This window comes from Lytechinus pictus, chromosome 3, assembly GCF_037042905.1.
Source record: "Lytechinus pictus isolate F3 Inbred chromosome 3, Lp3.0, whole genome shotgun sequence".
Lineage (NCBI taxonomy): Eukaryota > Metazoa > Echinodermata > Echinoidea > Temnopleuroida > Toxopneustidae > Lytechinus > Lytechinus pictus.
In genome coordinates, this window is record NC_087247.1 from 19,492,099 (window position 1) to 19,519,987 (window position 27,889).

Genomic DNA, 27,889 nt, shown 5'->3' on the forward strand with positions numbered 1-27,889 from the left:
GTGACCTGACCCATGGAAATAAATTGCCAGTGATCCACCAATAATCCGCATTAAATGCAATATCGATTCGATGGACTGTAATGATCTATATCTAAGCCTTAATTCAGTAACTTTTTCCTCACTCAATATGTACCCCATTTGTTTGAAAAACCACTTTCTTATCCATGTCATAATGTAGGTCCTGCATTGCGAATATCTCCAGCCATCAGTCGTAATGTACATGCATGTATGGTGCGGGTGTCGCGGGAAAGAATTTTGCACACGAAAAGCAGATCTGTAGGGCCTGTAACCCCCCTGTAACACAAATCTTAGCATTGATTGTAGAGCAGTATTCTACGTTTGATTCTATTGACTATAATGTACAATCAATCTTAAAAATCAAGTGTATGATTAAGCGTTAACTTTTGTGTTAGGGGACCCTAATATTAGCGTCCGTGAGGATTGCGAAAGGTGGCTATTATCGGTTGTAACAAGCCTTCTACCAATAAAAGAACATACCGTAAACATAGTAAGTGACGAACAGACCATTTATCATGATGAAATCGTGGTACACTATACCCCCTCCCAAACTATATATATACCGGTATATATTCATATTTATTGTGCGTAGCTTTAGGTCCACCATCATACAGTATAATCTGTATCATTGAATCCATTTCCAACTTTAAAATAAAGTAAAGAGATTGACTCTGCTAGTCTGAGTTTTTAATTTTATTTTTCTTTTATTTTTTTATCTAACGTCTAGCGAGGTCCCGAGTTATGGAAGACACCCTCTACGTTTATATCCAGTTTATTTCCACAGAAAATAAGAAAGATGGATCCAGCTCAATCAAACGTCAGTGACAAAGCCAAGGCTAATGATGCTAAAAGAGAGCTTTTTGAGAAAATCCAAGCAGGTAAGACAATCTTAAATTTCCAATAGCCACCAAAGCGGGCCTAGAATTAACCTATACGGCCACTAGCTGGCACTGTATCAAGGCGGCAAGCCAAATCATCAGTTATGAGATGTGTGGGCAATTGCGGTAACTCGAGGGGCTCCCTGCCCTACGCGAGCGCCGCTGTGGAGCTCGAACTCTACCATTGCTTGGGCTTGGCCTGGCGCCTTGCTACGCTACGCTGATGATGCTTGGGGCCTGTTGCATGAAACTGAAAGGGTCTTTCGTAGAACCATTCTACGTAAGAACGAGATATCGCTCAACTGTTTCACAAAGCCGATTTAGGCGATACGAAGAATGGTCCTTGGAAAGACACCTCCAGACATGTCCTACGTAGGCTTACTGCGGCAGCCCGAACACTTGCCCCGGGAACCTCGACACGACGTCTTTAGACAGTGTCGAGGTCCTGAACGCTCCCACTCGTTCTCACCGGAGTGCACTGATGCACTAGATTAATCGCTAAATTACAAAAACATGGATGATAAAACGAAACCAAAAATACGACAGTTAGGACTGACCTTACCTAAACAAACTGAGTTCAAGATACGTTCTCCTTAAAATTACGAAAATTCGATGGAATCGTACAATAGAGGATCAATTTTCGGATTTCGTACGAATCGCCATGTTGAATTAAATGAAAAACATGTATGCGCATGCGCAACATGAATATTTATAAGATGTCGTCACTGTTAAGGTTAATGAATATGCATTACAAGAAGAGATAAGAAAACTTCGGTCGAATCACGAACTTGCTTTTCAAATAAATCGCGATTTAGGTATTTCAGTAATGGATATCAATCTTGCTTGCATTTAACATAGAAAAAAAAAACATTATTTAAAGAAGAATTCATTTCATTAAAATTATATTTATCCCAATCTGTATATTATGAACAAACATGACTGCGTTTACAAAATACATTTTTTTTTAAATTAGAGATGTAATAAGTTAGAATCAAGGTCAATATTGAGTCGACATTGACGTCAGAAACGTAGTTCGCGTTGCAAATATGGAGGAACTTGAAGAAGAATTTGCAATAAAATTAAAGGTGCCTCAAAAACAGGCCCTGGATTCTGGAAGAGGCCCAGAGAGGAAACGACAGTCTCGTGATTCTCCCAACGGGTTACGGAAAGAGCACGTGCTTTGCCCTCCATCACAAACTAATGGAGAAAGTAATAAATCACAAAGAACCAGTTTAAACTGGACCAGTCTGACCAGTAGAATTTCAACTGGTAACTCGATCTGGAAATTGCAACATTGGTTACTTGTCTTACTGGTTCAGTGCTGCGCGTATATTTGTCCATATGAAATTAGACTGGATCAACTAAGCTAGACCAGTCAATTTAAAAAGTTACAAGTTGAAATTCCACTTGTCAAACTGATCTTGAATTACTAACTCGAAATTAAAGTGGTCTTAATATAATATTAGTCTACTGGAGTTTGTTACTGGTCACAATATTATTACTTGTGTCCTAATCTAGTAGTACTCAACTGGATTCCATACTGATCTTTCTTGGTCAAAATGCAACACGTCTTTTTTTATTATTTTTTAAAGAGATTGGGTGGTCCTTTTCAGGACCAACACTTGCCCAAGTAAAGAAAAATATGTCATGGCGTACGGTACCGTGAAGCTAATTCTAAATGAGATGGAATAGATGGTTCATAAATTAATCTTTCTGCTCTAATTTGAAATATAGGGCCTATTCTAAGTCTCTACACATACTTCTTCAGAATCTTTTGCATTGTCACTCTAAAGTATGATTTATTGCTTTTAAAAAATGCAAATAACTAAACCACGTAAACAGCACCATCCAATTTTGTTAGTACTGGTCCAGTTGAAAATCAAGTGGCCCAATTTATAAATCTACTGGAGTCTACTAGATAAAATAAAATTATAGAGTACCAAAGTGATGACGTCACGAAATTTTTCTTCTTCGAATTTGAGTGATTTATAGGCCTAGTTTGGTAGGGCATGATGAAATATCTCCACATCCAAACATGGGGGGAATCGGTCCGTAGGCATATAGGCTGATAGGGGCTTTAAGACCTAATGAATCCCGTTACATTAGGCCATAAAATTAGGTATACATAATTAGCCCCATTGAAGTCAATAAATCATTGGACTGGTTCCTAGATTACAAAGGGGCAAATCATGTATTCATATTTCATGAGGTCATATCTAAGGTAAATTTCCAATTCGTCTACTGCCAACTCGTTCACTTCCCACATGGTCTACCTTAATTTAGTCTAATTAACATTCCATCTAAATTTCGCTCCAACCGTTTATTCCAATCATCACTTCGTCTTATCACCTGTTCGTTTATGACAATTTCCTCTCATAACCTTTTGGTCTAATATCCATTTTAGTTCCAATAATTTTAACCGATTAACACTTAGTCCAATTAGACCAAATGGTTAGGACTAAATGGTTATTGGACCAACTGGTTGTTAGACAAAATGGTGAGTGGACGAAATGGCAATTAGGCCATGTGGGTAGTAGACTGATGGCATACCAATGATAGTAGACTATTTGGTAACTGGACGAAATGGCTAGTAGACCAGTCCAAGTGAAAATAAACGACAAGGCACCATGGACCAATTCCCACCAAATTAGTGTTTCAGAGGGATTTCATCGTGCTCTACCAAAATACACATGGTATGAAAAATGCTCGTAAACATACAAACAATGGGAATTGATGTCACACTCAGTGGCGTACCGTGGGTCACGGCATTGGGGGGGGGGGGGGTCACCAGCAATTTTTGTTTAGTCAATTAGTGTGCGCGCAGGTATACTGACCTAATAAAGACATTTTAAGGACAACGCTACTGAGCGGAAAATTTGTTATATTCAGACCTAAAAGAGGGAGATTTTAAAGACTATATTTTAGGAATCTATGATGAGTATAAATCTCATCATAGTCATCTAATGCGAGTGCCAAGTGCTTGCTGATTTTGTTATAATTACATCTGAACACATGAAACACTTTTTGTAGTCATTGTAATCATGATTATCATATGCATCTCACTAATCAAATATTATGAGCACGAAGCGCGAGCTGAAAATTTAGATAATTCAGACCTGAAATGGGGCATTCTCAGGCTTGTTTGTAGGAATTCATTAAGACCATACGTATTTCACTGACCAAATGTGGCGAGCGAAAAGCGCGAGCTGAAAATTTTTTATATTCAGATCAGAAAAGGGGACATTTCAAGGACTGATTTTAGGACTTAGTGGAGAGTAGACAGATCTCAACAATCCAATAATGAAAATCACGGATAGGAACTGTCTTATATTAAGACCATAACATGGGGAAATCACTTAAAGTGGTCATGAAAAAGAAGCATGTGTCACTAAATAAAACAATAATAACCTGAAGTGCGAGGAAATATGTTTGGTGTATATTGACTTGATAACAGGGGGGGGGGGATACAGGATTATATATCTCGTTAAACAGACAATGCTAGCACCAGGAACAGAGAAAACATAGGCCCTGAGCAAATTAATTTTCATTAAGTTATGATAAAAAAAATTCTCATGTAATGTTACATAACACAATTATAATGAATAATGTATAGGTACGCTAGTGGGAAGATGTTGCCTGAGAAAGACGTATCCAGCCGGTTGTGGTAAAAAAAAAAATGTATATATATATAGGGGAAGGCGGGGTAAGTTGAACCACCACCCCCGGGCTAATAATAGAGTTTTATTTTTTTTTATTTGTGACGTCATATATGCGAGCATTTCTCTTTCTTTTTAAAGCAGGTATTTCTGCATTTATTCAAAATTGCAAATTTATAACAATTATTTAAAATCAAACATACATAATGATCAAATTACAACGGTGACAATGTAGTTGGCGGTGGAAGCCAACAATTTTAGGGGGCACCACATTTTTTTGAAAAGCAAAAAAAAAAATTGAAGCAAAAAAAAAAAAGGTTATCAACAAAAAATTTAGGGGGGTTCGTAACCCCACCTAAAATTTAGGGGGGATACTCCCCCCGCCCCCACTTCCGCCGCCTATGGTTATAAGAAGATATAGACATAATTCATGTAAACAATAACAAATGAATTCAAAGGCAGAGACCAGCTACCGTAAGCTGAATGCTTGAAAAAATAGCAGCCATATATATGGCTAAAATCAATTCAATAATGGTTTGTTAAAAACATGCCTCGCAGCCAAAGGCTGAATAATTATTTTGTACAACAATTTACAACAATAGAATAATACTCAAATACAAACATGAAATGATATCAAATTACTAGTACTTCTTAATATAATACAAGGAAATAAATTATTTGCAAAGAATAGGCTTCATCATTTCAAGCGTCAATACAAACCACATAAGTGACATAAAATAGGCTATCAAATTATCTTTTTACTCACAAGGTGTATCAATTGTTTTCAATTATGCATATTAAAAAAAATGTGCGACACCACGTGCATAATCTCTCTCGAAAAAAAAAAAGATGATAAAGAAACTAATTTAAATATAGAGACAATAGGTAGAAAAGTAAAGAAAAAAGAATAAAAAAGAAAACGAAAGGGAAAAGAAAAGACAAGAAACGAAGAAAAAAGAGCAAAAGTAAAAAAGAAAAGAATGAAACAGTAAAGAAAGGAAAAGAAAATCAACTACGAAACGAAAAGTAGATGAACAAAATATGAAAATAATAAAAACAAAACGGAAAAGGGGATAAAAAATAAAGAAAGTGAAAAGAAATCACGAGGGAGAACTAAGAAATAATATTAGAACACGAGAAAAGAATGAAGAAAAAAATTACATGAAAAGAAGCTAATCGAATAAAAACAAAAGGCCGTTAAAATAGTGATTTATTCACTGGCTGCCACGCAGCCAAACCATCGAAAAAGAAATTACGCCACTAAGTTAGACTTATGAATATTCATATTACCCTTTCTCGCATGCCTCATACGATAGCCTTTTGTCAAAGACTTCTAGTATATTTCTATAGGATCCTCAGTGAATAAACTGGGTGAAATTAATAGGAAGAGCGTATTATAAACGTATTATAATCGATTATTATTTTATTTTTTGTTTTTATAAGGATTAGGCTATTATTTATCTTTTGTTTTTGTTTTCTGCTAGCACGAAGATAAAAATCAATTTATCTCGTTGCCTCGTCAAAAGGCTATATCGATCCTCCGTTGCTTCCTGTACAAACGACTTTTAATGCACACCGGCAAAATTTTCCGACGTTTTTGCTTCGTTTTGGGGAATTATTTCGAAGTTTTGAGGGCCGCCCATATTGCGCCTTAAGTTGTAAGTATGTATTGATTCCTTTGTAACAGTTTTGTGCAATTTTATGTATTTTTGATTGATTCCCGATGCTCATCTGGTTTGATCTGGTGAGCCGGGGTGAATCACAACGCAGCCCGAACACAGTACGTGTTCGGGCTGCCGCAGTAACCCGAACACGTACTGCACTGTCTGACTGTGTTCGGGCTGCGTTGTGATTCACCCCGGCTCACCAGATGAAATCAGATGAGCATCGGGAATCACAGGAAAAGGAATAAGATTGGACAAAATTGTAATTAAGGAAATCTATACATACTCACAACTTAAGCCGCAATATACACGATTATCAAAACTATGAAATAATGCCCCAAAACTAGGCAAAAACGGAGGGATTTTTTTTCGGTGTGTACTGTATTAGAAGTCGTTTGTACAGGAAGCAATGGAGGATCGATATAGCCTTTTGACGAGGCAACGAGATAAATTTATTTTTATCACAAAACGGCGAAAAAATAAAAAACAAACAATAAAAGAGAAAAAATACTTTAAAAATAAAATAATAATTGAATATGCGATTTTAGTATTTTCGTATTTTCATCAGATCCTGCCAATACCACTAAAGTCCATATAGAAAATACAACAAACGTTCCCGACAAAAGGCTACCATTCGATGCGTCGGAGAAAGATTGTTATGAATATTCATGAGTCTAGTTCCGTAAATTCTTGCTCCCTTTTGCCTGGTAACCAGTCAAGATACGGGTTTTTTTTTTTTGTTGAAAGAAATAAACATATTTTCGTATGAATTATTATTTTTCTTTCTTTCTCCTTCATTTTTTTTCTTTTCTTCTGTTCTAGTTTATTTTCCCTTTCCTTTTTTTTTTTATTCTTATGCTTTTCCCTTACCTTCTTTTCATTTTTTGGGGTCGGTTTTCTTTTTCTTTCTTCCCTTTTTTTATTCTTTTGCCTTTTGCTTTTTTCTCGTTTTTTTTTTTATTCTTCGTCATTTTTCTTCTTTTATTTTTTTGTCTCTAATTTTCTTCTTGTCTTTATCCTCTTTTTTTTCTTTGTTTCTTCTTCGTTTTCGATAGATTGTACTCATGGTTTCATACAATTTTTTTTTAATTATTACTATTGGAAACTCTACAGATATAGGTAAATAAACAAGCGAAGAAATAAATGAATACTCATATATTAAAGGAATATTTTCAGTGGTGTACCCAGGATTTTCGAGGGGGGGGCGGGGCAAATTCGTCCGCCCAAAAAATTGACAAGCAAAAAAAAAAAGAAATGGTCTTCAACCACAAATAAAGGATTTCGTACCAGAAAAAAATGACTAGCAAATAACAAAAAAAAATGTCTACAAGTTCAAAAGAGGGGGCCATTTGTGGCTGGTTGGGATCAGTTGTGATTCGTCGGGGGGGGGGGGGGGGGGGGGGGGGGGGGCAGGGGTACGTCCCTTGCATGAGTTGTGACTCGTCAGGGGGGGGGCAGTCTGCCCCCCCCCCCCCCATTAGGAACGCTAGTGAATATATTCGTTGATCAAAATTATTGAGTGATCAGCAAATCACCTCTTTAAGATATTGATGCCTATTTTCTGGAACCCTGCCTCTGAAAGGCCTGTGCTGACTTAGCCTAGAATCTAGAGGACTCCGTGATGTGAATTTTTTTTAAAGACATCATACAATGCTGGCTCCCATATATTTTGATTTTTTTCTTTCTCTCTTGTTATGTTTTACATTTTGTTTATTTTGTATACTGTGCATGCATCCTTCTTTCAATTTGAATTGTATGTTGTACGTTTTAATGGGAATTTAAAATGAATAAATGAAATGAAAATATATGCAAATCTCATTATCATCCAACAACCATTTTCATTATTGATGCCTATATCAATATTAATTTGTAATATTTTTTAACGGAGATTATGGAATCATGAAATATGATTAAAATTCATGTTTGTTTATAGATTACTATGTTATCTTTCATCTTTTTTGCATTCTGTAAGATTCAATCATCGAGTATATAAATCTCTGCGGGATAAGTATAGGCCTATAATCACAAAGAATTGAATTGCTCATTATATATAGGACGCATAAAGTCGCCGCGAATCTTGCTTGACTGATTGTTTTCTTGGCATCCAAGAGGCGTTTTTTTTTCTAAAGACGTCTCGTTCTTTATCTTAATTGTTTTTACTTAAGAATTAATTAACAATAATGGTGACACTAAATCAGCTTATCTATATACTTCTACTACTGTACCACTGAAGAATTGATGCAGAAATCCAATTTTGTGATAGATTTTGTCATAACATCCCAATAAAAGTTAGGGCTTTATCATGCACCTTTTCAATTTTTTCTATAACAAGTGCGTCGCAAGGAGGTGGTGGGGTGGCCTTCCCCATCCTAACGCCAGGACAGTATACACGGTGAGAGCGAAGGGGAAAGCAATGGCGAAAAAGATAGCTTTGCGGGATTTTCTTTCTCATTTTCTTTCTCTCTAAATATTTGCTTCCGCGCAAGTTTGCGAGGAAATTATGATAATATTGTTTTTCTCCTTTATTTACCTTTCTATACTACCCCGTTTTCCCATCTCGGCTTAATGCTAGTGTGTTTCGTGGCGGCATCAAGTTTAAAAAAAATAATATTTGGGAACGGAACTAGTATTAAGATTCTATGTCAAAGTAATATTTTTCTTCAAATTTAATACCAACTTTCCCGATCCTTAGGTAAGGGCGGTAAACTTTATAAAAACAATGATGTCAATTACCCACAAAGGCTACTTCTTTCGCTTTTCAGCTCTTTACTTATTTATTTAGGGCTGCGGACGGCCTTATCCTGAGCCTTTAAAAGGGGCAGTTATAAAAATTGTGCCGTACAATATATATGTGAAAAAAAGAAAGTACAATATTACTAGATGGAAGTTCATATGTCATCAATCTCCTTTCGCCTATTTTGCACCATTAATTTGATATTTTGCATGTCATTAAAGTTTCTAATCATTCAAGTACACTGTTAAAAATGATTGAAAAAAAAACGCTGTTTACGACATGAATCACACAATTGTTTAAACAGTTTAAACAAGTGTTTAAATTCTTAAACAATGCAGTTTAAATTCAAATATTTGATAATCAGTAATTAAATTCAAATATTGAATAATCAATAATTAAAGCATGATTTTTAAGACTTTAAACACTTGTTTAAAATGTTTGAACTATATACTGCGCAATTCACACAATAAACAGCGTTGTTAAAATTATTTTGACAGTGTAATCGCTTCCTATAAATGAGTTCAATTAGTGGCGGAACCATGATTTTCAAGGGGGGGGCACATTTTTTCCAATGAAAACTTTGACGAGCAAAAAAAAGAAGAAAAGTTTTTCAACCAAAAATTAAGAAAATTTCGTCCCTGAAAAAATTGACTCGCCAAAAAAAAAAAAAAAAAGATCTTCACTTTCAAAGGGGAGGGGGCACAGTTCGGTTTTAACACCATTTTTTACATCACAAATTTTCATTTTGCTTCTCAAGGGGAGGGGGGAGCACGAGCCGGCTTTGGCCTCCCCCTGGATCCGGCAGTGAGTTCCATGTTTTTAATTTGAATTTGACAAGCAAAAAAAAAAAAAAGGTCTTTAACATAAAATTGGAGGTCGTTTTGTATTAATTTTCTTTAGAGGGGGGGGGGGGGGAGGCGGGTGACTAAAAAAACCTATGCTACTGCCATGAGGTGAATTAAACAACAAATGGTAATTAGAGATTATCAAAGCGGCAGATTCTTTTTTTTTTTATTATAATTATTCTTTACAATATCTTGATATTTCTTATTAAAGGAGGCAACGTTGTTTTTAAGTATTTCCTTTCGTTTTAAAATCATATTCAATCCTTCCTCGTTGTTATAACAAGTGAAAAAGATGTATAAAATTAATAAAATCAGAATTCGTATTTAAGAAAATCGTAAATTGATTTTTCTAAATGTAAAATTAGAATCTGTAAATATTTCTTTAATATTTCGTAATCACAAAGGGAATAATCATAATACAGACTAAAAATTTCTACATGATCTAGAAATCTCTTAATATAATTATAAAACACAATCATACTGTTGATAAATTGTATTTTGTTCAGGAAGTTATATAAAAAACACACACACACACCAAGAGAACACAGTCATGCTTCCCCCCCCCCCCCATAAACAAAGCATAAAAAAGATGAAAAGGAGAAAGAGATATAACAAATTACAAAATTAAAAAAAAAATATTATAGAAACACAGAATGCAACAAAATAAAAATATCTATGAAATAAATTATTTTTTCATAATTTTTTTAATGAAAATGAAAATATGGTATTGAATTATATGCCTATAAATATGGTATAAATAACAATTTAATTGAATCGAGGCGACTTGCCGAAAGTTTTGACTTTACATGCATATTCATTAAACTGTGTTGTAAAGACAGTGATGTCATCTTATAAATATTCATATGCGCATGCGCAGAAACTTTTTTCACGTTCTTCAAACATGGCGATCTCGCGATTGGAACAAAAGTCCGAAAATTGATGCTCTTTTGAAGGATTTCATGGAATTATATTCATTATTATCATTTCAAAGGTAAGCTGATTTAGGAAGAGTTTGTTTAGGTAAGATTGATATTACTCGTTAGATTTTTAATTCATTATGATCATCGGTTTTCTAATGCCAAACATCGCGAAGTTTTGTACTCCGGTGATAATGAGTGGTAGCATTCAGGACCTCGACACTGTCTTAAGACGTGTCGAGGTCCCCGGGGCAATAGGTAGGCATGATCTTCTTTGCACACCGCCCGCCACCGTCTGCATTGAGAGAAAATGCGTTTACGGCAAGCCACACTGACATATCACCTTTTTAAACATTTTTTGGGGTTGCACACTGATGCATTTTATCTGGGATGGTGCCAAGTTATTTTTTATATGGGGGCTAGTTGTCATCAATTTCAGGTCGTCTTTTTGCACGGCAAAACGACCCAAAAACAGATGTCATTTTAACTTCTCTGGGCATTATGTCCGGGGGTAATGTAGGCCTAAATATTTTTTTTAGTATGTCTTCTTTTATTCTCCGTCCTATCCCCACACCATTTCCATTAATTTTTTTTTGAAATATCGAAATGGGAGGCACTATCTCTCTGACCCCTCGTGCTTTCTCATAGATAATTAAACAACATGAAAACAAATTTCTTTAAAAGAAATTATGTAAGGTAAAAAACGTGTTTATAACGTTCAGTTGCTTCTCCTTTTACCTCATAAAACAAGCACCATACATCAATTCTAAAAACTGTATGACAAAAAATTATTTGATCTCCATTTATTGAAATATGTGATTTTATGAAAAGTTGTCATTCCCTAATAAATAGGTTCATATGAAGATGAAGACTAGATATTTTGCCGATACTATCATTATCAAACGATGTCGCGGACTAGTCTAGGAAAACAAAATTGCCTTCGTGAAACAGATTGCGCTGATTGATGCCAATCTTTCTATCTCCGAAGAATGGTCCTTGGACATCCCTCATCTCGTATGTCTGCACACCTAAATATTTAAATTCAGATTAAACTTTGATTTATCTTTATTCCACAAGAAAATTTTGTTGATAATTTTCCTTAACCTGCCCAGAATTCAACATGTTAAAGTTCACCTTGAAGAAAAGTTTGTCTTACATGTATAATAATAAGAAATATTGGTGAAGGTTCAAATGAGGAAAATCCATTGATTTTAATGATTGAGAAAGTTATTTGAATGTTAAGTTTTGGATTTGTGACGTTTTAAACGAGCAGCTGCCCCATGATACAAAATGCATACAATGCATACATTCAATTTTTGAATGGTTTGTAATGATTTATTTTGGTTTTATTTTTAAGGAACGGGTGTGAAATGATTTGTCTATTGTTATACTGAAGGTACAGAAAAAAAGAACATTTTCAATTTTCTGAGAAAATGACATTTCTTTGATAATTTTACCATACAATATGTAGGAAAGCTGCACGCATTATGACATCACAAATCAAATACAGATAATTAGAATTCTATTAACTTTCTCATTCTTTGGGGGATTTTTCTCAAACCTTCGACAATATTTTTTTTTTCATTCTACTATATTTATAATAAACTATTTGGGTGAACCTCCCCTCTAAGCTTTTTTCCAATTTTTTTGTTGATATTCTTTTTGTCCTAGAGATGTCTTTTCACAAAATGAAATTTCCATCAATGTTTGTTGAATTTATTTGTCTATTTTCAATTGGAATGTAGCGCTATATTTTTTCAATATTTCGTAGAATCTTGAAATGTGTCAGTATGTTTTGTGCCTGCCATTCAGCAGCCCCCACCCACCATTCGACATAGCACATTGTGCGTTCAAAATTCAGTGCGTGCGAGTGCCGCTGGATTGTGTTGCACTGCATGCGATACAATGTATGCAACACAGAAGTTGCAGCAGCCAGTCACTCTCACATTACCGTACGCTTGGATCCCATGACCCCATGTGGATGATCTGACACTAGCTATTTTAAGGTCAATGTCAATACTGTATAATTCAAGACTTATACATGCAGTTTTTAGCAAAGAGAGAAAGATGTTAAGTATGTAAATTAAAGTTAAAAAGAGCAGACAATTATACATGTAGTTATGTTTTGTACTTTACATTTTTTTAGGGGATTCTGATCTGGTCAGGCAGTTGATAGGGAGGTCCGGTGTTTCAGTCAATTGCGTTGATGAGGTAAGCTGACCAAGATGAAAACTTTGCATTCTGTAATTTGCTTAAAATATATCAGTTATTCAATGCCTGGATATGGTACAGAATTCAGCATGGTCCACATGAAAATGCAAGTCCACCCCAACAAAACTTGATTTGAATAAGAAGAGGAAAAAAGTCAATTTTTTTTTTCACTTTTTCGCAGATTTGACAATAAAGAGACTCTTCATCAAATAATAATGCATTACCTCAATGGCAATTCCACATGTTCAGTAAGGAATCAAGCTTATTTCACATTATAATGACTAATGAGAAAAATCCTTGGTTCCCTCATTTGCATAGTCATACCAACCAGGGATAAATGTTTTGTGAAATTAAGCAAAACTTTTAAATGTCATAAACCTTCTTATTTTACATCTGATTTTGATGAAATACTCAGTGTAAAGATTTTGAATTTTCTTTTTTACTCAAATCAGTTTTGGGTCAGGGTGGACTAACCCTTTGAGGATAAAGCAGAAACGCATGAAAATTATGTTACCAGTACACTTTCATGACATGACGCAGGTTCTGACTCTGGTATTAGCTTGGATTTTCATAAATCTATTTTGAAATGATTTCTCATCTAATGAAAATTGAGAAAGTACAATGAGAGCTGATGTGAGCCTTGCAATCATTTCCATTGGGTATATTGAAGGCAGCAAAGCATGTTTACTCCCCTAGCCTCATGCATTGTCATATTCAATGCCTTTGTAGGCAATCCATTTTATGTTATTGAAAAACTGAAAAAAAAATGGTTTCATGATAAAGAAATTATGTATGCAGCAACCCAGCAAAGCAATTATGGATTATTGAAAGAAAAATGCTTTCAGTCGCACATCAAGCATTATAAGCATACATTATGTCCCAAATTCAATCATAATGAGCACTTTTTGCAAGTATAAGTTAAGCTGCAAGTGAATGCCAATCAATTACAAATATCCGTTGAATCAAAGAACTTTGCACTAGATTCTGGCACTTATGCTTGATTTGGAATCGAACATATATTAAAGTTTCTTTCAATGCCCCCTAGGATGCATACTTAACAACCTTTTTCAATCACACTGAGTCAGTTTCACACATATTTTAAACTCATGATCAGAGCAAACTCTATTTGATATCCATTTATAATCTGATAATTTGGTTGATTACAGCATGGCATGACCCCTCTGCAAAATGCTGCATTTAAAGGAAATCTTCATTTGTGTGAACTCCTGCTTGCCCATGGAGCTGACGTGAATGCAAACCACCATGAAAATGGCTACACGACACTCATGTTTGCTGCATTATCTGGTAATAATTTTGTTGATTGTTTAAGAAAATAATGCTGTTTCATTTGGTATTTGAGAATAACTCATAAAAACAAGTATGAAGAATATATTTTGTTGCTATCTTTAACTGTTCTGGCGTTTTATTGATTTAATTGATTCTGTGGCACTCCTTTATTTCCAAATATCACCATTTTCAAATTGGTACTAAAAGTGGCACTAAAAAGATAAATGACACTAAAAAAGATGAAAGAAGAAGGATTTTTTTAGACCTATACTTCTTATCCATTGCCTTGCCCTTTTGGCCATGGACATCTTTGGGGGGGTGGGGGTACAGTCAATTCTTCTTCCACTTCTGCTTGGGGAGGCTTTTGTGGCTTTCCGCTCACTAATGGAGGATTCTTTCTGGTGGTTTTTCTGCTTCTTCTGGTAGACATGATTCACTTTAAAGTCCTAAAAGGTGGAGGAGAAACTGTCGAATAACTGGAACTGTAGCTTGATGAAATGTGACTTAAGCTCCGAACTGTATGGGTTTATATCATGCAAATCGTGCGGACGCCAGAGGAATCCAATATGCGCAGAAATTAGTTTAATTTATCTGTATCATCTGTAACTCATCCGTATAGTCTGTATCTGTAAGTCATCTCAAAAATCCGTAAGTCATCCGTAAGTCGTCCGTGACATGTGTCAGCGGGTTGGCAGTGGATCCCTAATTTATACGTAACATCTGTTACTAATCCGTATTGTCCACAGAATATAGGTACATGTAACCTTTGCTCAAATTTCCATATTTGGGGGTAAAAGTTACATTTTTATTTACCAAATATATGCAGGCATCCCCATGTCCGTGACATGGCCGTGTGACTATAGCATTACAGCAGTTATAGTTATTTGTAATTATACATATTCTAATATTAATCCATTTTTATTATGATTTCAAGGACTAACACACATTCTGAAAAGAATACTCTACTTCCAAACCTCCAATTTCTTGCCTTTCCATTTCACTTCTATCTCTATCCACTTTTATCTCAGTCCTTCCATGACATTACACATAGTGTACCATAAACCACTTTCTGGATGGTAATTAATATAATGTTTGTGTGATACATTTTATTTATGTTGCCTTGTTATAACTTGCAGGGAACACTGAGGTTACCCGTTTGATGCTTCAGTCTGGAGCTAAGACATCACCAACCAATAGCGTAGGTCGAACTGCCGCTCAGATGGCTGCCTTTGTAGGGCAACATGCTTGTGTCAGCATCATCAACAACTTCTTTGATCGGGAACAGTTGGACTATTACACCATTCCAAGAGGTACATTTATTACACATGCAAATATTGAAGTATAATTTAGGCTTCTAGGATAGAATTTTTTGTTCATTTGTCATTAATTATGGTTCATCGATTACTGAACAATCTCATTTTCAATTCCTTTTAGTAGTATAATGTTTTTGCATGCAACATGCAGACTTTGTCAAATGTAAAATTGTTACACTAAATAGTGGTATCATTGTATGACTTTTCTTTCTTTAATGTATTATAAATGCTCTGTTCAAACTAATGGTGATGCCTTTAAATTCACATCAATCTTATTCTACCATTTTGTAATCATTTATCAACTACTTTTTGAAATAAATTCTATGTTATGGATTTTTGCAAGTTATTTTCTCTTTCCTATGTTTTCTTGTTATATAGGCCTGTGCATTTTTTTGATGGTATGTATTTGCATGAGTATTCTATACAACCTGAACATGTAGTTTTAAACTTTAGTGAGTGACCTAAGTCGTGTGTTTTTTGTTTTGCAGGTTTTGAGAAAGAGCCTAAGTTACCAACTCAGCTCGCTCCTGGTCTGCACAAAATGATCCTCATGCATAATCTCAATCCTGTCAGGGTAATTATCTCATTTGTATATATATCATCATTACATGTTTATCCCGGTCCTAGTATTGGTCACCCTGTTAATCACCAATTTATTTGTCCCGATCTGCTATTTTCATCCTTGGCCTTTGTTGATCAAATAATTGTTAAAATTCTGCCTGTCATTCCTAGACTACCATATATAAATTGTACAAGATAATTTTGATGCCGACAGCTTTCTTTTGCCAAAAGTCTCTCAAAGCTGAAAAAAGTAATAAAACACTTGTATGTGGGTGAATGTTACATTATGCCAACGAACCATTAAATATTAATGTTTGTTGTGTTGTTTAACAAATTTCAGTCATATGATGTTGTTTTTTTCTAAATGACCTTGCACTTTCTTGTATTTGCCATTGAATTCTTTTGAAAAATGTTTTAGGAAGCATGTACATAGAGTCCTCTTGGCTCTTAACCTTGCTCTGTATAGAATTTTCAATTCAGTTCTCTCTAAAAACTGCTTGATTACAGCTTGTACAGTACCTGAAGAATAATGAAAATCTGTTGAACGAGGCGGTCAAGGTTGCTAATGTGTTGGAACTGATCTCAGAGAAGGAGATGAAGTCTAGTTCAACCAATGATGTCATGGCTGTTAAGATGCACTATCTGTCCAACTTGATCAGGCAGTGCCACAAATGGAACATGGAGAAAGACAATGGTGTCGATGACTTTATCAAATTGTAAGTTGACAAGATTTTATTTAATCAAAGAACATGGCAGACTGGATATATACAGTGCGTCCCACAACAAAAGAAAGCCAAGGTCTCAGTTAGTTTTCAGTGTCTATAGGCAAATTAGGTATATATCATGACATTTTATTACGTCATGATAAAGCTCAGTTTGCCTTTGTCAGGCCTTTGTTTTGATTGGTCACAATCTGTGATGTGTTACGGATTTACTAAGAACTTGGTCTCTAATTATAGAAGATCTAATACTCATTCTAATACTTTCATATATGGAAATAGAATATAACTGATCAGGATTTATTTTTTCTGGGATGCAGTATACATACAGTATTCATCTTATTGCATGAAGCAAATTAATTATCAGATCCTATTATCCACTAATCTCCTTGAAATTGTCAAAGTTTGCATTTTTAATTTCATTGAAATTCACTACCAAGGAAACAAGGTAAACCTTTTAGGAGCCTTATGGGTAATATTTAGCTTGTAGGGGCTACTTTTTATTATTTCAGGGGGCACTTCTTGATCTCACCTGAGGCAAGATAATTCCTTTCCCCATTGGCATCACATATTGATATATAATACACTCTCAAATACATGTAAAACAGAAGGATTAATGAATGTGAAGTAGAGCTGTTATTCCCTTTTCTGTAGGATAGAAGCTATACTGGAAATTGTGCAGCAGAATAACATGGGGTGAAAATAGCTGACTAAAACAGTAGAGTTTTGTGGATTTGATGGCAATTTGGCAACTTTGCCCATTACACTTATTCTGAGGGGCTTAGTAGTGAGAAACAATGCCTTATCAAAGGGCAAGGGTTCATTTACTTGATTTCAAACATGGTTCACTCAATCATTAAAACATGTTGTTATGTTTAAAACCATTGCATTTCCAGAGCATATTTTGTCAACAAAAAGCAAACAGCAGCATTATTGGGGTAAACCACCACTAGAAAATACAAAATATCTTGACAGATAAAACATATTCTCATGAAGGAGTGAATTAATTTGAATGATTTTATAATTATGATATGATTTGTTTAATTCCATGCAGTCTACTGAGGGCAAGAGAGAATGATGGCGCCAGGGTGAACACAGAGAAGTTACTAAGAGAGATCATCAGGGAATTCCCCTTCCATGAGAGTGAACTATTCATTCAAATTGTGAGAAATTTAACGGATGTCAAAATCGTGAGTACTAAATCTTTGATGTTATTTTTTTCTGATTCTAGCAATGATATGATACACCTGACCTGTGACCTGTAAAAATCTTCAATTTGGTTTTGCTTTTGGATTACTTCAACTTCCAAGTTCATTTGCGATGTATCTTAAAGTTTATATTTTGAATCTATATTCAGAGAGTCATCCATTGATCATAATGGAAATTGTCATCTCCAGCCCCTCTATAACTAATTTGCTCTTTGCCCCCCCCCCCCACCTTATTTAATAATCATGGATTTTGAAAAATACATGAATATCAATCCTATCTTCAAAGGTGTGTACACCAGTAGTCATTTCTGAAAATAGACAACTTTTTAAATAGAATTTTTCAATGGCATTGGAAGATTTCTGTTTGATCAAGACAGTTCTTGACTTTCTCTTATTGACTGGCTTAAAATGTATGTAGTGCTCTAATGCTTTATAAAACCTGTACTTTTAACAGACTTATTGACTCTGGATAACATAATAACATACCAACCTCCCCCAGAAAGAAAGAAAGAAAGAAAAGTAATATATGAAAATTTGAAAAATAAATGAAATAGAGATGAATAAATAATTGAAATAGTTAAAAAAAAAAATATCTAAAAGAGGAAAAAATATTCAAATTTAACAAGAGGAATATTAACAAAAAATTATATTTTAAAACACATAAACTCTGCATGATATTCAATTTACATGACCTTTGTACAGGGTGATGACCCAACAGCTCTGAGCATTATAACCCAGGCAGTGAATGGAGCCAGGAGTCTGGAGGTGGATAACCCATGCTCAACCTGTGGAGAAGCTAAGGCAAGCAAGAAATGTTCGGCATGTAAAGAGGTAATAACATTGAAGAGACTTACCTTCTAGGCAAATTTACTCAACTACTCAATTTATCTTTGTGTATCCAAAATGAAATTAGTTGAGGCCCCTCCTAGCTAAGCAGATGTGTTGCAAGATAATCCAGAAAACTGTTAGTTTTTGCCACTTAAATTTGTTATTTTTAATGTGACCTTCAAAACGGTTAATTGGTTTGCATTGACTATGATTGTGTCTTTGAGGATGTTATTCTATCCTTGTCAAGTTGTGTATCAGAAGTTATTTGAACTGAACAATTCCACATCTGACATCAATGAAATAATATAACCAGTATTCTATAGACTTCTCTGAAAATTATACCTGTCAACTGCTTGCGACTACATGTGTGGGAATAATTTTTGAGAACTTTTGTTGATAAGATTCTGTACTTTATCTTTGAAACATTTTTGTCTTCATTTGTCTTCCTGTGATATATCAGATATTATCACATGGTCTATTTGTCTGCTCAGTCTATGGGAATTCATAGGGATTGAAACCAATTTTATTATATTAATACTACTGAAATATTTATAAAAACAAATAATGCACTAGTTAAATTCATGATGTTAGTAATGAAACAGGCATCTTGGGTATTTGGTGCACATTTTATAAATACCATTGAGTGCATGGCATTGACACTATAACACTCACATCTTTGCATTGTTTGTAAGTTAATATACAAATAGCGAATAGGCATGAGTGCGATGGTGCGAGACTTCGCATGAGGTGAATGATGCTCTATTCAACGAGGCGTTAGCCGAGTTGAATAGAGCGTCTCTTTCACCAAATGCAATATCTCGCACCATTGCACGAATAAGAATATTCGCTATTTGTGTTGAACAATGCCTCAGAATTTAGCGAAAATATGGAAAAAAATAGTTTTTCCCTGCAGTAATCTATGAAAAAAGAACAAAAAAAAAAAGCGAAAAGTAAAATCCCACAAGCGCACATGACCTTGGGCAGCATTGCGCATTTAGCCAGCAGGCTTATACGCGTATTGCACCTTCATTTTACTGAGCGCAATGAATTAAATCGTATTGTGACGTCACCTCCTAAGGCCGTGCAAAGGTACATTTTGGAGGGTACGTCTTGTGTGCAACGGTACTATTGTTTGACATTCAGCCTCCCATTTGCTCGCGTACAACAAGCTAAGTAGGCGTTGTACAAAATTTGCTCTTCATGGCCCGTATTCTGAAATGGTCTAAAGATGTTGTTAACTATGGATAATCAATTCTTCCCACAAAAACCAAGAGGAAAGAGCATGGTAGAGATATAAAATATACAGCATAAGCTAAATTTTTACTTTCTTGACTTGCCATGATTTTAGCACATAGCTAGACCATGGTCTGTGACTACTGGTCTTCAGAATATGGGCCCATGGTAAGCTTGATTGTTGAGGCTTCGAGCATGAGCTTATGACTTCCTCATGACACTTATTATATTTTAGAGGATGCTGATGCCAATGCCTTCCTTGTTCAGATTTTAGACATGTCCTTGCATTTGAATTACCAGGTGAATTACTGTGATGCAGTATGCCAAAAGCTGGAATGGTTTACACACAAGAAGCAGTGCAAGCGTCTAGCACAAGAACGTAAACAAAGATTGGAGGCAATAGAGAAGGAGAACAAGAGACAGAAATTGGAAGAGGAGAAGAAGAAGCTGGAAGAAGAGAACAAAAGATTGGAGGATGAACAGAAAGAGCCATTAACAAATGGTAATTTTAATATTTTTTATTTGTGACATTGAATTTTCCTCTATTTTAGTTTTATATTGTAGTCATCATCATCAGTACTGTTATTATAATCATTGTGATTATATCATTCATTTGATTGTGATACTAGTATAATCAATGTTTAATAGTTGAGAATACCTTGTGATCATGTTCAACATGTAATACCAGCTAAATTCAGCTAAAACAATAATCATCTTTCCTTAAAGAACAAAGAGATACAGGAAATATTACAATTGATTATGAATTTTTGTAGGCAGTTAATCATAAAATTGTATTTATGCTTTATTGAACAATTGCTACAGAGCAATGATCTGGCAATGGCAGAGGCATACAATTTGTTTGCACATAGTTGGTAATCCAGCTTATTCCTTATTGCAGCTATGATATGTTGTTACTTGCAGCTTCCATGCTTCATTTGCTAAATTCTCTCAAAACTTTCTGCCATATTGATTTATATTTAGGTACTGCTCACAAAGAAGACACCAGAAATGCACAGGAAGACTCTGAATCAACTGAAACCAGAACTATCGAAGAGACAACTCAAAAGTTAGAGGATACCACTGTGAGCTAATTGCATTTTATAGTGGATTGTGCAAAACAGAATCAGTGCTACTTCAATAGAACTGCCATATTATATATTGGTTCAGAATTCCAGCTGATGTGTAGGAGACTTGCCTTTTTGTGTTTTAATTCTGTCATATTACACAATATGGTTGGGAACATTTTTTGTTTTTTTGTTTAATATTACAAATTACAGAGCTGCCAGCTATTAGGGAAAAGAGTAATTATTATGATTTTCACACCTAATCATGCAACAACGCTTTTGACCTTTATTACTACGCTTTTCAGCGCCAACAGCTATGTACAAAATTTAATACACAGATAATACATTGTGCAGTGGGGAACTCATCCGAAGGTGGCAAATACTGCCATTGCATGCATGATCGTGTCTCTTTGTTTACGATGCTGCGCATGTGATGATTGTCTAGGCCGTGGCCGGGTAGCGCCGAATGTTTGTACCGTAGATTGCGTGCATTGCCTATGGAAAATTCTTGCACGCATCCATATATCCACGCACGTGCACAGAAGTAGGAAGTTATCATTCCATGTTTCCAACGCACAAAAAAATCACCGTACCGGTATATAGGAGGATTGTTACAACAGGCGCTGTTTTTTTTAAACTTTTCATGTATTGTCAATTAGAATTTGTGTCACATCTTTGGATTGTTCAAATGGAGTATTTGATGCGATATACTACAAATGGATCAAATATCAGCAATTTAATTGTTAGAGGATCTCATGCCTGCTTATTCAGTTCAGCTCAGCTGCCAAACTTGCTACCCCGCTAGGACAGGAGGCATTTGAACATTGTCTCCGTTGGTCCACCGTTGGAACGGTGCACAGTGGGCCAGAATGAACCCAAAGTGCGCCAAAACCCATTATTCACACATTTGTACGATTAAATTTGGTAGCTAGTGGTAATTTCACCCGTATAATTCAATAAAAGTATTTTCAAATATTGATGACGTTGTTAAAATACTGTTTTCTGATTGGCTGTTAACATTTGAGAAGAAATTACATGTTTCTAATTCTACAATAAGTTTCAAATTTTCAGAAACTAGTTTTAGAAAAATTTCAGCAATACTTAAGCATATTAGCAAACAGCAAACACACAAACAGGCAAACAAACAAGAAAAGTCTGTGCTCGGGGTACAAAATTAATAATCCAATTGGGGACTTGAGTATCGCTTAAAGAGGGCGCCCTACCATGAATCCGGAATTCAAAGTGAAATTGTAAAAAAAAAATGAAAAGGAGTATTTTCATTCCCTGGGTAAAGTGATTAACCACACCTACATTAATTAAAATGGATTGATACCAGAAGAGGACAGTGAAATCTTTAAAATAATGATTCCAGTGATAAATAATAGATGCCGGGTCCTCTGCAGGTTAATCAGTACAAGGCCCTACAAGGCCTACCTATTTCACCAGGAACGGCGTATACAAAGTTATTCCGAATCAGAGTCTCTCTCTACTATCTCACCAACTATTATGTCTTTGGTGAGAGGGTCTTTTGGCATACTTTGAACATCAGGGGGAAGAGGCTGTGATTGTTGTACTCTTAAAAACTTGCTACTAATCACAATGTCACCTGTTACCATTAGTCTGTGGAATACAAACAAAGTCAATGAGAGTCATAAACCAAACAATCCTTGAAATGATAATATACACTTCCTTCTTGATCGATACTAACAATTAATAGCAAATTTAGAATGAGCCAAGAGATGTGAAGTTTCAAACCCTTTTGGGGGGATAAATACTAATAATGATAATGCAACTTATACATGTAATAGAGCCCACGTATATCCCATCACTGTCCTATACACATTTTCATATTTTGTCAGAAAACTGCGTGAGACCTATCACATCCCTAGTCATGTGTGTTATAGCGATATACAGTAGCCCCTACTTGGTTTATGAACAACAAAACAAATATATATAATCTTACCCGGGAATCTTACCTTAAGAATTAATCTTCTCAGGATGACAGCATATCAGATATGGAACACGGGATGGAACAGTTTGGCATAAATATGAAGTTGTGTTACATGTATTATCATATAGTTAGTGGAATTGGAAATGAAAGCTTGCCTTACGTATGACACCAGTCACAAGAGCCAGACACACCCCCCCCCCTCTCTCTCTCTCTCTCCCAGCACGCGACGGGGAGTTTGTTTAATGTCACCTGCAACGTTCGGCACGCGCATAATGGGACACTAACTTGGAACGATTTTTGTGATAAATACGGCGAACATGTGGTTGGAAAATTGGTTACATCTCCAGAAAATGCACGTATATGCAGCTAAATTTGGTATCAGTGTAAAGCATGAACTATAACAAAGACCGTCTTGGTATTTACAGCGCAGCAATCGGCAGCAATTTGTGAAAGAAATGCCCATGAAAAAAAAAATGCTAAAACCCCACATTGTCAAATGGTTTCGTCCAAAATTGCCTCTGAAGGGATTATCATTTTATCTTGAAAATCTTTGATCACTTAAAACAATCATTCATCAAAGAGCACCGAGAACTTATAATAAATTAAGCAATCCGTTTTGTTAAAACAGTGAAATATCTAAAACATGTCATTTACACATGCGGTAGCTGTAAAGAGTCATTTTCCGGTAATATTGAATAAAAATGGGCAACTAATAATCAATTTAATGGAGAAATATTGTATGTAGGCATTCTTCAGGTTCTTATCTTTGCTTAGAACATGAAAACAACAAAATTTGTTTCATGACCAAAAACCAGTTTTGGCGCACTTTTGCTCTCTCCTGGCCCACTGTGCGGTGGTGGGAATGTTGTGTATTGCTGCTTAAAAATTCTGCATCACATATGATTTGATTGAACAGATTTTTGACATGGCATCGGGTTCAAAGATGAAACAGACATTCGGGCATCCATATGATTAATGTCAGTGATGTTGAAGAATTAGAAAGTTTTTTGAGGTAAGAAATGATTTGAATACCTTGACTTTTTTATGTTGAGGCCCACACCCTTGCCTTAGATCTACACATTTAGTAGGTCTAAAAACTTCTTTTAAAATTGAATATCTGTTCATTTACATCCTTTTGTGCACCATACTACTTCAAAGTAATTTATAATACTGCGCGTATGAAATTACCTTTTTTATCTCAAAATTAGGATTTTATGCTTCTGGATTACTACTTTTTACTTTCAAAGGTTGGCAGCTGTGGAATTAATGTTTTTTGTTATTGTCATTATTTTTCACTTCTTATTCTTGTGCATGGCATATTTCAGTTAATCATACAGGAATTCATTCAACAGCTGTAATGAATTTTTTTTTAAATTAGTTTCTCTCAGAAACTTGATGGGGAAAAGGCCAAGGGACATATATTCAAAATTTGCACCTTTTTCATCTAAATGTGGTCGTAATTTGATTTGACTCTGTAGTAGTTTTGACCTTATAGAGGGTTTTTTTTTCATGTGTTCAGAGTTTATATTTCAGTTGTTATATTTGATATTTATTTAATCCAGTGTACAATGTGGATTTGGAAATTAATATTGTAACAGATTATGGATTTTACAATGGTTATTGATTAAATAATGGGTTTCCTAGAAATGTATTCTTATTAGTACAACATTATGAGTAATGTGAAGTATTGGCTAGCAATAGCATGATATACCGGTACTAAACTTCGTGCAGTAAGCTATATCAGCTCGCAAGATTGATAACTGGTAATGATGTTAGAGTGACTAATGCTGGCAATAGGTAGATTTAATTTACTATGCATGAAAAGCTAGAGATTATTGGCTGAAATTCATGTGGTCAGAATTGTACAGCTGTTTCCAATAGCAATATAGGTAGACCAATGTGCATGCTAAAATTTCTCATGAAACCTTTCCTGAAACCAGACCCAGTGGTGTGTGCCTTGAATGACACTGAAGCCACCACACATTGTTTTTAATATGCCGGATAATTCCGAAATCCGAAATAAATGTAATATTTTTATTTTCATGTCCAAACTAACTATTAACTTGAGATTTGATTAAAGCTTTTATTCTTAAGATTTTTGGTGGTATGATTTCTAATATTGTCTTCTTTATGAAGCGTTGCTTGCACAAAATACCTTGATAAGTGATCCCATTGAATTACACGATGAATTAAAGGGAAAACTTCATACAACAATCTATACTGTTTACAAGACTGCAAATTAATTTAAAGACTGTTATCTACTCATTCATATCACTCTTTTGTATTATGTTTTAACTTTGTCAGTGTAGGCACTTGTTTCTTTAGCAGTTGTTGTTTACAAGTTTTAAATTTAATGATTTTCATGGCAAGATAATCTGAATATTATATAGATTAACTTTGTAATGCTGTCTCTGTATAGATGTTTACTTCAAATTTATCATGCAAATTTATGAATGAAGGAGAGAATACCTGTCAGTTTAACTTTGTAAAAGCATATTAAATATGACAGTAACTATTATTAGCAGATATCTACCTGTGCCGGCTGCACAGAAGCGCTGTTAGCGCTACAGAGCACTAACAGTGCCAGTCACATCTTACCAACTGTGATGTCAAACCTTGATCCAGTAATGTGTTGTTGTGACATTAGGCAATGCCGCAACATTACCGGTTGTAACAGGGCCTCTGTTAGCACATCGTTTGCTCAAACAAAGTTTCTTTGCGGCCAGTACTGGATGTTGTTTCCCTACATTCCAACTTAGTGAAAATCGCATTATGATTGACAGGTAGCCTGATATAATTAACATAATTGTTGGATGAGAATGTTATTTTCCAGGAGACATGATGTTCATTACAGGAACTGGATTTCAGTAATGTACACTGTTCCTTCCCCAGTTGGTCAATGCTTTGAACTTGTTCAGTCATGTGTAGTTCATTTCACTACAGTAATCAAGATTTTCTGCTCAGTTGAAATGGACATTGCAAGAGACATACCTTTAATTCCAAATCAAACTTAAGTCCTAAACTGAAACGCAAATCCCAATATTAAACATAAATTTGTAGTTGGATTTGCATTCAGTTGCATTATTCATGTAGCTCCCTGGTTTGCATGATTTCTGGGACTTATGATTTGCAATTGAACATGAGTTTCTTGTAACACCTTGGTAGTGTGTTACTTACTTTGTCAAATTGATTCCTTTTCCCCACAACATGTTCCATCAGAAATTACTTCTCCAAATTGCAGACTTTGAATACCGTATTCAAGCGATTAGCACTATTTAAAGTTGTCAGCTCTGCACGACTATATATAATGCATAGATACTCTCTTTTACTATGTGAATGATATGTGCTATACAAGTATTGTTCATTATTATTATTATTATTATCATTATAAATTGATGCTGCTCTTGTGTACAAATTCAATGCACTATAAGCATGTTTAATGTTTTGACATGTTTAGATTAGATATGTTCTTTTTTTTTTGTTCAGAGGTGCTAGTAAAATATATTCTTTGGTGTTTTTATTTTTTTGTAGCTTATGATGCTTTGTTTTGTATACTCCACCAATGTTTACAAATGTCCATTTGACTTTCTTGCTCAATATTATTTCAAAATTAAAGAAGTGACTTAAAGGTTAATGATCACCTGCAATAGATGGTGATTGATTCTATATATTCCCATGATTTTTTTTACCAAATGTTTTATTCCTGAATGAATTCGGTTCATAAGAATGGCCATCAATGTTTTGATAGCATTTATACAGGTAACAGTTCTCCCTAATTTCATGAAGTGGCAGATTAGCATTCTGCTTGGAAAAGAAAGGTAATAATCACTTAATATGAAGTGACACTAAATTTCACGTAGCTATCCTTTTATGTGAGGAATAATGTTACAATCAATTGAAAAATAAGATATGGAATTTTCTGATGTCAGTTCTTAGAAAGGAAATTCTAATGTCATACACTCGTTTTTTTTCTTCTCCAAATGACAGGTTTTGTCCATACATGTGTAAAAATGAAAGATGAACAGTGAGCATCACCACCACCATTGTTCATTTAACACAAATTCAAATCAACCTGTAAATATGTCACTTTGTGAAAAAGAGTCACTTTTCAGACATTTCCATATTTATGAATCACCATAGTAATAAAATGAAGCAATATTGTGGTCTGATACTTTCTAAAGGTTGAAGATGTTAGTCTAAAAAATAAAACAATAAAAAGCAACCATAAAATATGGAATAAAAAAAGAGGATCATTCCTTTTTTACATTTTTTTTGCGGGGGGATTGTGGTCTCTAATCAATGCAGATATGAATCCTATGTGGATCTTCTTTCTATGCATCTGATTATATATCCATCACTACTGGTATCTTGCTTCAATCTGCAATATCATACACTTTGGAGTAGAATTTACTGAGAAATGACTTCTTGATATATCCTGTAAGATTTTACAAAAAGGAATTTTAATATATAATGTGTGGACACCGTGCATTAGCAACATATATATTAATGTTTCTATAATTGGTACAAGTTGCATAATTGTATATAGTTAGTAGTATTTATTTGAGGCTATTTGCTTCAGATAGAATTGATGTATTCCCAAAGAATAAACGTGTAAAGCATGGAATTGTTTGTATTTGGAATATTGATTTTTTTATAAATGACAATGAAAGTACAGTCAACTTTGCAAGTCAAGCTCCCAAGAGTCAAATGTTGCATGATTTGGTTAGTCTCTGTATTTTTTTGGGTCTATAGCAGTTGGTCTATATGGAAAATAGTATAATTCTACATGGGCTGAATCCGTA

General features: G+C 34.8%; 1 protein-coding gene across 1 annotated transcript; it reads left to right on the plus strand.

The window, feature by feature from the left end:
• Nucleotides 1–814: 814 nt before the first annotated feature.
• Nucleotides 815–27,779, plus strand: LOC129257679 (ankyrin repeat and MYND domain-containing protein 2-like). Its single transcript, XM_064097965.1, has 10 exons — nt 815–896; nt 12,859–12,923; nt 14,090–14,228; nt 15,347–15,520; nt 16,012–16,097; nt 16,592–16,800; nt 17,858–17,993; nt 18,714–18,842; nt 20,373–20,574; nt 21,054–27,779. The coding sequence occupies exons 1-10, from the start codon at nt 815–817 to the stop codon at nt 21,161–21,163; spliced, it is 1,332 nt and encodes a 443-aa protein (XP_063954035.1). The 3' UTR covers nt 21,164–27,779.
• Nucleotides 27,780–27,889: the final 110 nt, after the last annotated feature.